General features: G+C 43.8%; 1 protein-coding gene across 2 annotated transcripts in view; it reads left to right on the top strand.

The window, feature by feature from the left end:
- MFSD1 (major facilitator superfamily domain containing 1) overlaps positions 1-9,180 on the top strand; it is a 28,643-nt gene extending 19,463 nt beyond the window's left edge. The window contains exons 12-16 of one of the 2 annotated variants that reach the window (XM_074298084.1): positions 342-439; positions 3,693-3,805; positions 4,342-4,389; positions 5,566-5,626; positions 8,666-9,180. In XM_074298084.1, the coding sequence (XP_074154185.1) occupies positions 342-439; positions 3,693-3,805; positions 4,342-4,389; positions 5,566-5,626; positions 8,666-8,669 (324 nt within the window). In that variant the 3' untranslated portion in view covers positions 8,670-9,180. Of the gene's footprint in view, positions 1-341; positions 440-3,692; positions 3,806-4,341; positions 4,390-5,565; positions 5,631-8,665 lie in introns of those variants that run through there. The other variant, XM_074298085.1, reaches the window with a different exon arrangement.
- Positions 9,181-12,519: the final 3,339 nt, after the last annotated feature.

A 12,519-nucleotide genomic window follows, 5' to 3' on the forward strand; every position in this document is an offset into this window, starting at 1 on the left:
AAAGCTTTTTATTTTTCAAAACCTTTGCATAGATAATTTTTCAACATTAACCCTTGTAAAACCTCGTGTTCCAATTTCCTCCCCCTTCCCCTGCTCCCTCCCCTAGACAGCAAGTAGTCCGGTATGTGTTAAACATGGTAGGAATATATGTTAAATCCAATATGTGCGTACATATTTATTCCATTTTCTACATAGCTTCTTTATAACATGAATTTTTGAGCCACAATCAGCTTTTTTAGTCTTGCTTTTTCTGGTTTGGAAGCATGCTACAAAGCAAAACAAATGTCTTTGGGGGAAAGTCTGGGGAAACTTAAAAGTTTCTGTTTTTCTCTTTCTTACAGTCTCTCCTTGGAGTCTCCTATTCCCTTCTTGCCTGTGCCTTGTGGCCAATGGTGGCGTTTGTCATCCCTGAACATCAGCTGGGGACTGCATACGGCTTGTAAGTATCTCCGGCCTGGGGCCGCCGCAGGGCTCCCTGGGGCCTTGTGCCTTATTCCAGTTTGTGGTGCGGAAGCCAGGCTTTATCCAGATCTTTGGATGGCTTGTGGCTGGTAGAAGGAAAGAAGTCTCTCGCCACCACTACCACGTGGCCAGGGATGTGCGGGGAGCCAGGAGGAATGGCCGGCTTTGGGTCAGGGATGTCTGTGAGGGGTGCCTCTCTCCCACCCCACATGCTTTTAGACAGGCCCTTTCCCCATGGGATGCTGTGATTGAGAGCAAGAGGGAACGTGCCCAAGTTATCTAGCTTGGTGGCAGCATCCACGGCTCTTCTGAGAGCCCCCTGTGTTTACTGGCTGTTTCTCCACCGTTTTGGTGGAACCGATGTGAGGAGGCCAGTTGGGGGATGCTTTCCCCCTTTCCCCTCAGCCAGTTAAGTAAAGATTTCACGGGCTTAAGTGTGGGGTTGTGGGCTCTCGTATAGAGAAGCCAAGTTTGTGGGAACGTTTTAGGCATTGGGGAGTTTTTAAAGGTATCCCAATTGACCTGTTGCTTCCTGAGTGTAAGTGCGTGTCAGTGTGCAGAGGGGCGGCAGCTCTGGTTAGCGCCTGCTGCGGCCCAGTGCCCGGCCCCTTGTTAATGTCTGTCATCCCAAGAGTAGCCTCCCATCTCCCCTTCCCCATCTAACTGCAATGCATTCAGAGCGTGCCATCTTACAAAGGAGATGGTCCGTGTGCGGGACCCCAAGTCTTGTACTGAGGTTAAAGATTTATTGTTCTGTGCACCAAATGAAATGTTTTATAGGTTCACGGGTAAGCGTTTGGAGATTGTTCCAAACAATGGAAGGTGAAGAAGTTTGTGGCTTTGACTCAGGCCCTTTGTGAATGGTCGAGCATGGTTCTCGAAATGGCAGGGGAGTCTTCATTCCTATTAGATCCAGTGAGGCAAGATATGAAGGAGAACCGATGCTGATGTAGATGTTCCATTGGGACATAGTTGGGAGTCTCTCTGTGGACGCCACACCTCAGTGGGGTGCAAATGCTAGCACTTGGGGTCGGTGATGGCCGGGCTTGCCCACAGCCGTGGTTAGAGCAGGCCTGGGCTGTAGGGAGGCTCAGGGTCCATGGGCCATGGTGTGGCTGGGGCCAGGCTGCTGACTAGGCCCTGGCCACTCAGGAGCCCCAACCCCAGCGGTAGCTTGTGAAGGCTTTGGGGCCATGACAGGAGGTAGGCCTGTCCCCATGGAAAACCCCTGTGGGATTCTTGGTGGGCTCGTTACCCTGTGCACACAAGAGAAGCTGCTGGCAGATTGTGCCCCCGTGAGAACTGGAGCCCACCAAATTAACCACCAATGTCCTGACTGTGTTTGCCACTTGGAGCCTTGTGGTCTAAATACACTCCATGGTGACCCCAAGTTGTGTCCGACTGGCCATTCTGTCCCTTCCTTTACCTGGTGGGCGCCCAACACACATATAAGAGAAGGCAGCAAGAAGCGATTTTCCTGGAGAAGGATGCAGCATCTCACTTTCTGACCCCTTGACTGTGGTTGGACAACTCTATTCTAAAGGTCCTGTGGTGGCCTCTGCCTCCCTGTACTTTTTATGTCGGGGCCCAGAAGCAGAGCAGTCCTTGGGGCTAGGAGTTATTTATTCCTTCGCTCCGCCCCGTTGGCCCCCTTCCACTTGATGTTTGCACTAATAACTGATGTTCGTAATGACAATCCTGACATATCAAAGAAAAAAATGAAATTATACTCAGTGTCCTGTCCTTAAGAAAGGTGAGAATAAGCCTTTTTTTATGGCATTTTATTTTTAAAAATATACAGAGTTTTCAATATTCATCTTTGCAAATTCCACATTTTCTCCCTTTCCTCTCCCTTTCCCCCTCTCGTAGACAGCAAATGATCCAGTGTAGATTAAACATGTGCAGTTCTTCCAAACATTTCCATATTGCTCATGCTGAACAGCAACAGCAAAAATCAGATCAAAAGGGAAAAAAACATAAGGACAAAAAGTCCAAGCAAACAGCAACAAGAGCAAAGATGAAAATCCTAGCTTTGATTCACACTCAGTCCTCACAGTCCTTCTCTGGCTCTATCACAAGAACATTGGATGCTGGGCGCTGCGCTAAGCTCTGAGAATGGCGTGCATACATTCGCACACAGTCCTTGCCCTCAAGGAGCTTCCATCTTAATGCGGACAGCAGTATGGAAAAGGAAGCTTAAGGGGCAGGGGTGCAGGTGCATGATGGAGACGTCTCCTAAGCAGCCTGCTGAGAGGGGTGAAGGGACAGCTGGGGTCTGTCAGAGAGAGGGGTCCCAGCGGGGAAGGGCCCTTCCCTGGGATGAGTTCCTCACTGACAGAATCTTCCAGGATGAGCCGGTGTTCGGGCCATGTGGGAGATGCCCGGAGTGCCGTGGGCCCCATTGTGGAGAGGATGTCTGCCCGAGCTTGGCACTGAAGGACGAGCCCTATACGAGCTGCTCTTGTCCAGTCCAAAACATCTTTTATCATGGTGCGGATTATGTTTCTGGGAATCTGCCTGGGAAACTCCTGGAGCACCTCCTCCTCTCCTCTCTCCTGGCTGCATCTCCCAGGGAAGCTGATAGGACCTGAATAGATGCATGAAGGATGCTTACTTTTGTCATCACCCGAGTGGGATGCTCATTTGTCCTCCACAGACAGTGAGCTCTTCCGCGTCACTCACAGCACTGGAAGAAATGGTTCTGCCATAAAGATGTGGCGGCTTTTCGTTTCCATCAGTGACGCTTGCCTTGCATGGACCAGTCTCAGAAGGCTTTGAGAACTTGGTCATTCTCCCACTGCTACTGTGTGGATCCAGATCAGCCAGAGGCCTCTGGAAAGGCACACAGGTGGAAGTCATGTCATCATTGAGTAGAACTGTGGCTTAGAGCAGAGGAGAACTGGTCATGCAGCTCCCGCTTAGGCTGGCAGACCGCCCGGGGATCGTCCAGGAGCCACAAAATGTCAGGAATCCCAAAGGAAGGCCTCTTGTGGCGGACCCTGGAAGGGCAGGAGCAGGGATCCTCCTGGGGGAGAAGGCCTCGGCAAGGTAGATCTGTGTGAGATGGAGGACCCCACACTGCTGAGATGCCTCCACTCAAAATCAGGCTCCTCTACTTCATAAACATTTTGTGCATTGGCTTTAGTTGTCACATTGGTGATTTTGCCCATAAATGATATGTTTGCAGCATCTGAGTGAAAAACTTGTATCTTTGAATTGTTATTTCTTAGCATGCAGTCCATCCAGAATCTCGGCCTGGCCGTTATGTCCATTGTTGCTGGTGTGATATTGGATCTTTGTGGGTATTTCTTTCTGGAAATATTCTTCATTGCCTGTGTTTCTGGTAAGTACTTGATAATGAACATGTCTGGAGTCTTTTTTTGGCCTTTATAAGTAAGGGGAGATTTCTTTTGTTCCTGAGGCCAAACTGTAGGGAGTTGTTCAGTGGATGTGTTGAGATTTGTGCCTTCCAATAGGGCAGGTGGAAAAATGACCTTTTGGGGGAGGGGTTAGGAGACCTGGGTTCTAGGGGTGGAGGTGCCATTGATGTCCTCCCTCTGTGATTTGGGGTTAATGACCGAGTTAGTTTTCAGATCCAGCCATCATAGTCCTAAACTTTGATAACTAAGAAAGATATAGTCCAGGCTTCGGAAGGGTGCAGATGATGGCAGGGGTAATCTTGGGGTGCCAGGCTCCCCACCCTACTTTGTCATCCCTGATTATGGTGAGTAAGTTCTAAGCTCCCCTTGGCTCCTTGGGAGGAGGAGCTGCAAAGTGTGTCCTTTGAAGATGAGTTCTCAAAGCTTGTCGAGGAGGATTTCAGACTTAATCGTGCAGCAACACTTCTTTCAACAGTTTTTCCTTTTGTTTCTCTTCTAGTATCCTTTTTGGCAGTGGTTTTACTGTACTTGGTGGATTGTACTCGAGGTAATTAAGCTGCTCTCTTAATTCTGGGTGAAATTGGGGTGTGGGGAAGGGGAATTTCTCTATGACAGGTTTCATTTTCCTTATCACAGCAGCGGAAGTACATTGAATTCAATCTTGGCTTTTAAATCTGTTAATGGTGCTCATAATTTGTCCCCCTAATTGTCTTGTGGATTTTGAATGTCCTTCTGACGGTGACGTTGAAACACTTGCCATTTGTGTTAAGGGGAATATCAAACCCTGGCTATTCCCGTTTCAGATCATCCAAAACGAGGTCATTGATGAGGATTCTTTTTCTCCCCCATAATTTCCTCTATCTTGGTTTTTAAATGTGCATCGCTAGAAGTGGCCTCCTGTTTTAGGGATGTTATTTTGTATACTGTTCGCCCTAAAATTTCAGTGTTTCTCCAGTTCATTGCCAAATCAGTCCCCTGGAATATAGAACATCCTTAGCCGAAGTTGCCACACTGGGTGTCGGGAAGTGGGCGCTTCTGAAAAGTTATTTTCTTTTTTCCCTTTCTTTTCCTTGTGTCATATTAAACACAGCTACATTTATGCCCCAGCCTTAGCAAAATGTGGTCATTTTGTGCTGTTCTTCATTTTAGCAGAGGCACAATTTCATTCTACAAAAGTTCTTCAGGAGGGTTTGTCATTAGTATTTAGCATTTGTTAGTGGACTTGATTTTTATATATTTCAATTTAGGCCTACAAAAGAATACTTGAGCATAAATTTTTATATACATATATAAAATTTTTTATATAAATGTTATATATACATTCTAGCCATAGAGTAACTTACACACCCACACGTACATTCACACATAAAAAATAATATTTTGTAGACACACACACACACACATTTTCGTGTGTGTGTGTGTGTGTGTGTGTGTAGTATAAGGAAGAGAACACTGAATTTGGGGTTAGCCCTGGGTTCAAGGCCTGGCCTGCAGCTCTCTAGCTGAGTGGACTCCCAGATTGTTTGCTCAGCTGTAACTGGACTACATGCCCTTCTCACATCACTGGGTTACTATGAGCAAAAGCTCTTGGAGCCCCCTAGGCACCTCCTGAGGGGTGGGGGAGCTCTAGATGACCCACTGTGTGCTGGGAGTGCTGCTCTGTACCTGGAAGGGGCTGTGAGCATTTACCTGACTGAGCATCTTCCCCCTTTTTGTGTTGTAGGAGGTAACCTGAATTATTCTGCCAGGAAAAGGGCTGCACTGTCAAAGCTGACCAACACCAAGTAAGTGTTTGAAGGCAAGGAGTCCTGAGTGCGTCCTGAACTCGTTTACTTATTAACCGTGGGCTGTGTGGCGATTGCTAACTCTGTCCTGTTGTCAGGGTCAGAAATGCTCTCATGTCGAGTAGCTGAAGGAATGTGGAGCCTCGGCTGTGCACATTGGGGGAAGGGAGGCGAGGCCGGTTGTAGATAGTGGGGAGCTCTCTCAGACCTAGGAGTTGGTAAGAAGGGCAGATAGCTTCTTTCCTGCCATCCTGTACTGGCATATAAGTGGTGATTGGTGAGGACGGCCTGCCTGAGTACTTGGGTGATCCTGCCCCAGTGATGGTGGGTCTTTGGAGAATGGCAGCAAGGATGAGTAATTGGCCCTGGAATCAAGCTGCTCTCTTAATTCCTGGTGAAATTAGGTGTAGGGAAGGGGGGGTTTCTCTGATTTAATATTCCGTGTCACAGTGGCAGAAGTACATGGAATTCGTTCTTGGTTTATAAATCTGGTACAGGCTTCTGCCCATGCTCTTTGTTGGAGGCGCCCGCGACCACTGTGCACAGTGCTGATGTTGAGCTGGTGCTGTGCTGCCATTCAGACTGGCTCTCACTTATATAGCTTCTCTTTCTGTCACACGCAAAGGCTCAAAGCATCTTTTAAAAAGCATGTAGGATTCCACTGGCCTCGGCCCCTGAAGACCTGGGTTTGTGTCCCGATTGTTGGTCAGCTCACCTCCTCTGGGGCCTTGGGTGAGAGGTTTTCCTTGGAGTCCTGATCAGTTAGGTGGGGGCAGGGAGAGTAACCTGCAGGATTTCTGAGGTCCCATGTCCTTACTGGGATTGGGATACTCAGTGTCCTGTGACCGTGTCCTGACTCGGTCACCCACATCAGGAACCCATTCATTTCCCCACGAGATCAAACGGATTGTTTTGTTGTAGTGTGGCCACTTTACGTGCCCAGCACCCTGTCCTTCTGACAAAGAGGATAAGGCCACAATCCTAGATTACCAGGAGAAACAGAGAGTCAGCATCGCTTTTAATGCTTCAAGGAAAAAGAAGGCAGTTGTTTTATTCTGGAACTGCTAAAGGGTGTGCACATTTATGGAATATTCTTTAGTTCATGTTGAGAAGCCGTAAGATATCTTAACATAAAATTTAGGGCTCTTTTGGTTCTTTGACCTGCTGAGACAAAAGTTCTTTCTGGTGGATTCAATTCAGCTTCAGTCTGAAGGGATCAGGGCCACTAGGAATTACTTTTCTTGCAAAATTAGTCCCAAACAGACTCCATGGCTTAATGTCTGGGTTTCAGTTAACACTATTTATTATCCAACTGTCTTTGGGACTTTAAAGAAAGTTCAATTAGCAGCTTGTAAAACATTGTTTTAACCCTTGAACTTTTAAATTTCGTGTTATGACTTGTCATAGCTAGAGAATTCATCTTTGGGGGACCAGCCTATTTGTGATGGGCCTCCCTGGATTAGGAAGGCTGATCCTTGGAAAGCAGCCATCATATCTCTCTCTCTCTCTCTCTCTCTCTCTCTCTCTCTCTCTCTCTCTCTCTGTCTCTCTCTCTGTCTCTCTCTCTCTCTTTCTCTCTCTCTGTCTCTCTGTCTCTCTCTCTCTGTCTCTCTCTCTCTCTCTCTCTCTCTCTCTTTTTTTTTTTTTTTTTTTTTGCTGAGGCAATTGTGGTTAAGTGACTTGTCCAAGTCACACAGCTTGTTAGTGTTAAGTTTCTGAGCTCAGATTTGAACTCAGGTCCTCCTGAGTACTCTATCCACTATACCAACTAGTTGCCCCTCTCTCTTTTTTAATAGCTTTTTATTTTTCCAAATACATGCAAAGATAGTTTTCAAAATTTATCTGTGTTCCTAATTTTTCTCCTTCTACCTATCCCCTTCTCCCCAAGACACCAAGCAATTCTCAATAATTTAAACATGTGCAGTTCTTCTAAGCATATTTCCATAGGCTTAAAAAGTCAAATCAAAGGGGAAAAAACACAAGAAAAAAAATAACCACACAAACAAATAACAATAACAACAAAAGTGAAAATAATATACCTTGATCCACATTCAGTCCCCATGATCTTCCTCTGGATGCCGATGGCTCTCTACATCCCAAGTCTATTGGAATTGCTGAGAAGAACCAAGTCCATCATGGTTGATCATCACATAATCTTGTTACTGTGTATGATCTTCTCTTGGTTCCCTCAGCATCAGTTCCTATAAGTCTCTCCAGGCTTTTCTGAAATTCGGCCTGCTCGTCATTTCTAATAGAACAATAGTGTTTTCTTATATTCCCGTGCCATAACTTATTCAGGGCTATTATAAAACATTTTTGTACATTTGGGTCTTTTCCCTTTTTTAAAAATTCTCTTTGGGATACAGGCCCAATAACGACACACTGCTAGATCAAAGGGTGTGTACAGTTTGATAGCTCTAGGCATTGTTTCTTGTCGGGACTAGGCCTGAATGAAGCTTCTCTAGCAGCTAGAACAACATACTGTATCTTAGGCTCATTTCCAGGCACTTTTGATCGGTGCATCTCTGTTCTTCCCTATTTGCTGTGAAAAATGGGTTCAGATTGACTGCTTTGGAGAGAGATTTGCCAGGAAAGTAAGTTTGATTGATTAGTCTTGCCAAGACTCCTCAGTGAGAAGATGCTGTAATACTATAGGCACCTAACACAAAGAAGGTTGCAGGAATCGGGGCAGGCAAGACTGACTGCCGCTCCTTCAGAAAGTCTCCATTCTCTTTAATACTGGGGAATTGGTATTCTTATAATAGGAGAGAAGCGTTGATTACGTTGATATCTCCTGGAAGGGATAACTGAGCAGCAAATGCATTCTGGGAATTATATATTACAGATCCCTCCATTTAACCAGTTAGTGATCCTGTCTGTGTGCATTTGGGTTTTGGCCCTTACAGAGCAAGACAGAAAATCCCAGCATTCAGTATGACTAAGATGAAGGCTCTGAAAGCTTATTAGAGCATTCTTGTGAGTCCTCATGAGTCCTAGTCCTATTTCCTTCCTAATTACTCATTTTATGTGTTTCTGCAGATGAATTTGAAGAGAAGTCACCAGCGAGGCAGTTGCACGTGGTGCTTAGGAGAGCTGGACACGTGGGAAGTAATGACGGGTCAGAAAAGAGAGAAATGGCTTTTTGGAAATCACTTTTTACTGTGTCAGCAACAACTTATTTTCAGAGTTTTTTTCTCCCAGTGTATTTCTTAAGAGTATCCATGACCTTCAATCATGTCTTTTCTGTGGTTGGCTATGAAGGAATTGCCTTTAACTGCCTGCTAAGAATTTAATAATGATTTAATTAAATTTAGTAAGTCTGGAGAAGGTGCTCTGGAGAGCCTGGCTCCTTTTGCCAGGGGGAGGGACTGAAGGGGAGGGACTGGCTCTGCCCAGAGGCTTTCCCTTAGGCTATCTCTTTTTTTGTATTTTCCAAATCTGGAAATTTTAGTAGGTTATTTTTTTTAAAAACCAAAACCAAACAGCCCAGCACTCCCCAACCAACCAAAAGAAACTTAAAGTTTTATACCAAATAAAATGGAGTGTAAACTGAAGTGTATATTGCTTCTGTTTTTGTAATGGGGCCTATGAAGGTAAAAGCAGTTTTTATTTATGGACATTCATGACTGGTCATGACTAGATCTCCTTAACTAAGATAGAGCTCTTTTTCTATTTCTTGACTTCTTTTTATCTTACAGTAGTCCTGTTGGCAAAATAAGTTTTACATTTCTTGTAATGACTAAAATATATACTAATTAAGATGATGATTTTATATCTTTACACAACTAGATGAAAAATTACAGAAGGAAAAACCTATTTATTATTTTAATAAATATATAAATGAGCATTTATTTTTGTTTTTATAGCATACATAAACAACATTTCCAATCTCAATCAGAAATTAATAGGTGAGTCAGGACAAAGCAAATGTGGACATATTACAACCACTGAATTAATTTTGAAAATAAATCCCTCCCCAGATGAGTAACATTTACATGGTTTAGCTTTTAGAGAAATAAGATGTAAAGCCATCATCTTAGAAAAAAAGAAAACAAAATGATGGGGTGGAACCCATTTTTTGTACCATGAGTCTATGGGTTGATAATACCCTGAAAGAGTCACCTTCAGGAATTGGTTTCCTCACTGTCTGAGCCGCTTTGGGAGGCCAGATATTTATTTATGAGCCTGCTCCTGCTGGTGCTAACTCAAATATTTAAACAGTGGCAAGTGGTAAATCACATTCCAGAACAGGTAGACTTTGAAAGGTGTTTGTTTATTTAAAATGTTTAACTAAAGCTGTTTTAAATGGAGTGTGGTTTCACTGCACCTGGTAACTTGGCTTCCATATTGCTAATCTGCTATTATAATCTTACTTTATTTATTTTAAACATTTTTTATTAAAGCATTTTATTTACAAAACATATGCATGGATAATTTTTCCAACATTGACCTTTGGAAAACCTTCTGTTCCAAATTTTCCTCTCCTTCCCCCCACTCCCTCCCCTAGCTAGCAGGTAGTCCAGTACATGTTAAATATTTTGAAATACATGTTAAATTCAACATATGTATACATATTTATACAGTTATCTCGCTGCACAACAAAAATCAGTTCAAGAAGGAAGAAGAAGAAAAACTGAGAAAACAAAATGCAAGCAGATAATGGCAGAGAGAGTGAGAATGTTATATTGTGTTCCACACTCAGTTCCCATAGTCCCCTCTCTGGGTGCAGATGGCTCTCTTCATCATTGCACAAGTAGAACTGGTTTGAATCATCTCATTGTTGAAGAGAGCCATGTCCATCAGAATTGATCCTCATATAGTATTGTTGCCTTGTATAATGATCTCCTGGTTCTGCTCACTTCACATTGCATCATTGTATCAGTTCTTGTAAGTCTCTCCAGGCTTCTGAAATCATCCTCCTGATCGTTTCTTATGGAACAATAATATTCCATAGCGTTCATATACAGTAACTTATTCAGCCATTCTCCCAACTGATGGGCAGCCACTCAGTTTCCAGTTTCTGGCCACTACAAAGAAGGCTGCCACAAACATTTTTGCATATGTGGGTCCCTTTCCCTTCTTTAAGATCTCTTTGGGATATAAGCCCAGTAGTAGCACTGCTGGATCAAAAGATACACACAGTTTGATAACTTTTTGGGCATAATTCCAGATTGCTCTCCAGAATGGTTGGATTCTTTCACAATTCCACCAGCAATGCATCAGTGTCCCAGTTTTCCTGCATCCCCTCCAACATTCATCATTATTTTTTCCTATCATCTTAGCCAATCTGAGAGGTGTGTAGTGGTATCTCAGAGTTGTCTTAATTTGCAGTAATCTTGCTTTATAATAAAATCTAGTTACAGTTTAAATAATCATCCTCAGCCCCAGAATATGAGAGTTGGAAGCAGTTTAGTGTCCATCCAGTCCAATCCTAAACCAAAAGAGACTTTAACATGCCTCACAAATGGTTGCCTGCCACTCTGAAGCCAAAGTTCAGAGCTTGTTCTACTCTGGGACAGTTCTGACTTTAGATCTTTTTAAATTTATTTTTTAACATCAGAGGCTAAATTTGCCTCTTCCTCCCGGTCCTCTCCTCTGGGGCCCCAAGAACAAACCCAGTCCCTCCTCTGTAGGACAGCCCTTCACCTTTTCCTGAGGTCATCCCGAGTATTATTGAAGCCTGGCCAAACTGATGTCATGGGATTCACAACACTTTGTTATTTTTGAAATCCTGGCCATTGTCCAGATGCCCATGCCCTTCTGTTCTGTGGTGCCCAGTACTGGAGATGAGGTCTACAGAGGATAATGGGCCAGTCCCCTTCCTACTCCTGGGAGCTCTGCCCCTTCCAATGCACCCCAAATCTCTGACCTTTGTTGGACTCTTGCACCACGAGTCTGATCATAGCTTGGCCCCTGAACCCAACTCATTCTGCCGCCCCCATCTTTGTAAAAAAATGGAACTGGAAGCCCCTCTTTTTCCCCATCCTGTGATTTTTTTTTCCCCCTGTGCTGGGAAGTTTGTCTGAATAAGCAAGAATTTTGTTTCACTTTAAAAAATAATTTTTGAAAAATATTTTATTTTTTCCCCATTTACATGTAAAAAGTTTTTACCATTTGGGTTTTATATAAATCTTGAGTTCCAAAGCCTATCCCTTCCTCCTTACCCCCTCTCCGAGATAGTAAGCAAGAGTAGAATATTTCTATATTTGTCATTTTGTGCAGGAAAACCCAAAGAAAGAAAAAAAAGAAAGGAGAAGAAAAAAAAGAAAAATAGTGTGCTTTGGTCTGTATTCAGACAAGACCAGTTATTGTCCTGGAGGTGGATGCAACTTTCATCATGAGTCCTTTAGAGTTGTCTTGGATCATTGTACCCCTGAGAAGAGCTAAGTCAGTCATAGATCTTTGTATAATATTACTGTTACTGTCTACAATATTCTCTTGGTTCTCATCAATTCATGTGAATCACTCAGCAATTTTTATTTTAATACCGACTTGCTCATCATTTCTTCTTGCACAATAGTATTCCATTAATAGCTTATTTTAACTATTCCCCAATTGACAGGCACCCCTCCAATTTCCAGCTCTTTGCCACTGTGAAAAGAGCTGCGGTAATTGTTTGTCCCCATAGGTCCTATTCCTTTTCGGTGATTTCTTTAGAGAGAAGACTTAGCAGTGGTGTTTCTGGATCAAAGGGTTGAAAATCCTTTCGGTGGAGCTTCACACATTGCTCTTTGGAATGATGGGGTCAGTTCACATCTCCATCATCAGTGTCCCGATTTCCCCACATCCTCTCAACATTTGTTATTTTCCTTTGTCATATTAGTAAGCTAGAATTAAAAAAATAAAAACCACAAGCCACCAGACTTTGCCAGTATCCATCAGTACTTGACATG

Source organism: Sminthopsis crassicaudata, chromosome 3 (assembly GCF_048593235.1).
Source record: "Sminthopsis crassicaudata isolate SCR6 chromosome 3, ASM4859323v1, whole genome shotgun sequence".
Lineage (NCBI taxonomy): Eukaryota > Metazoa > Chordata > Mammalia > Dasyuromorphia > Dasyuridae > Sminthopsis > Sminthopsis crassicaudata.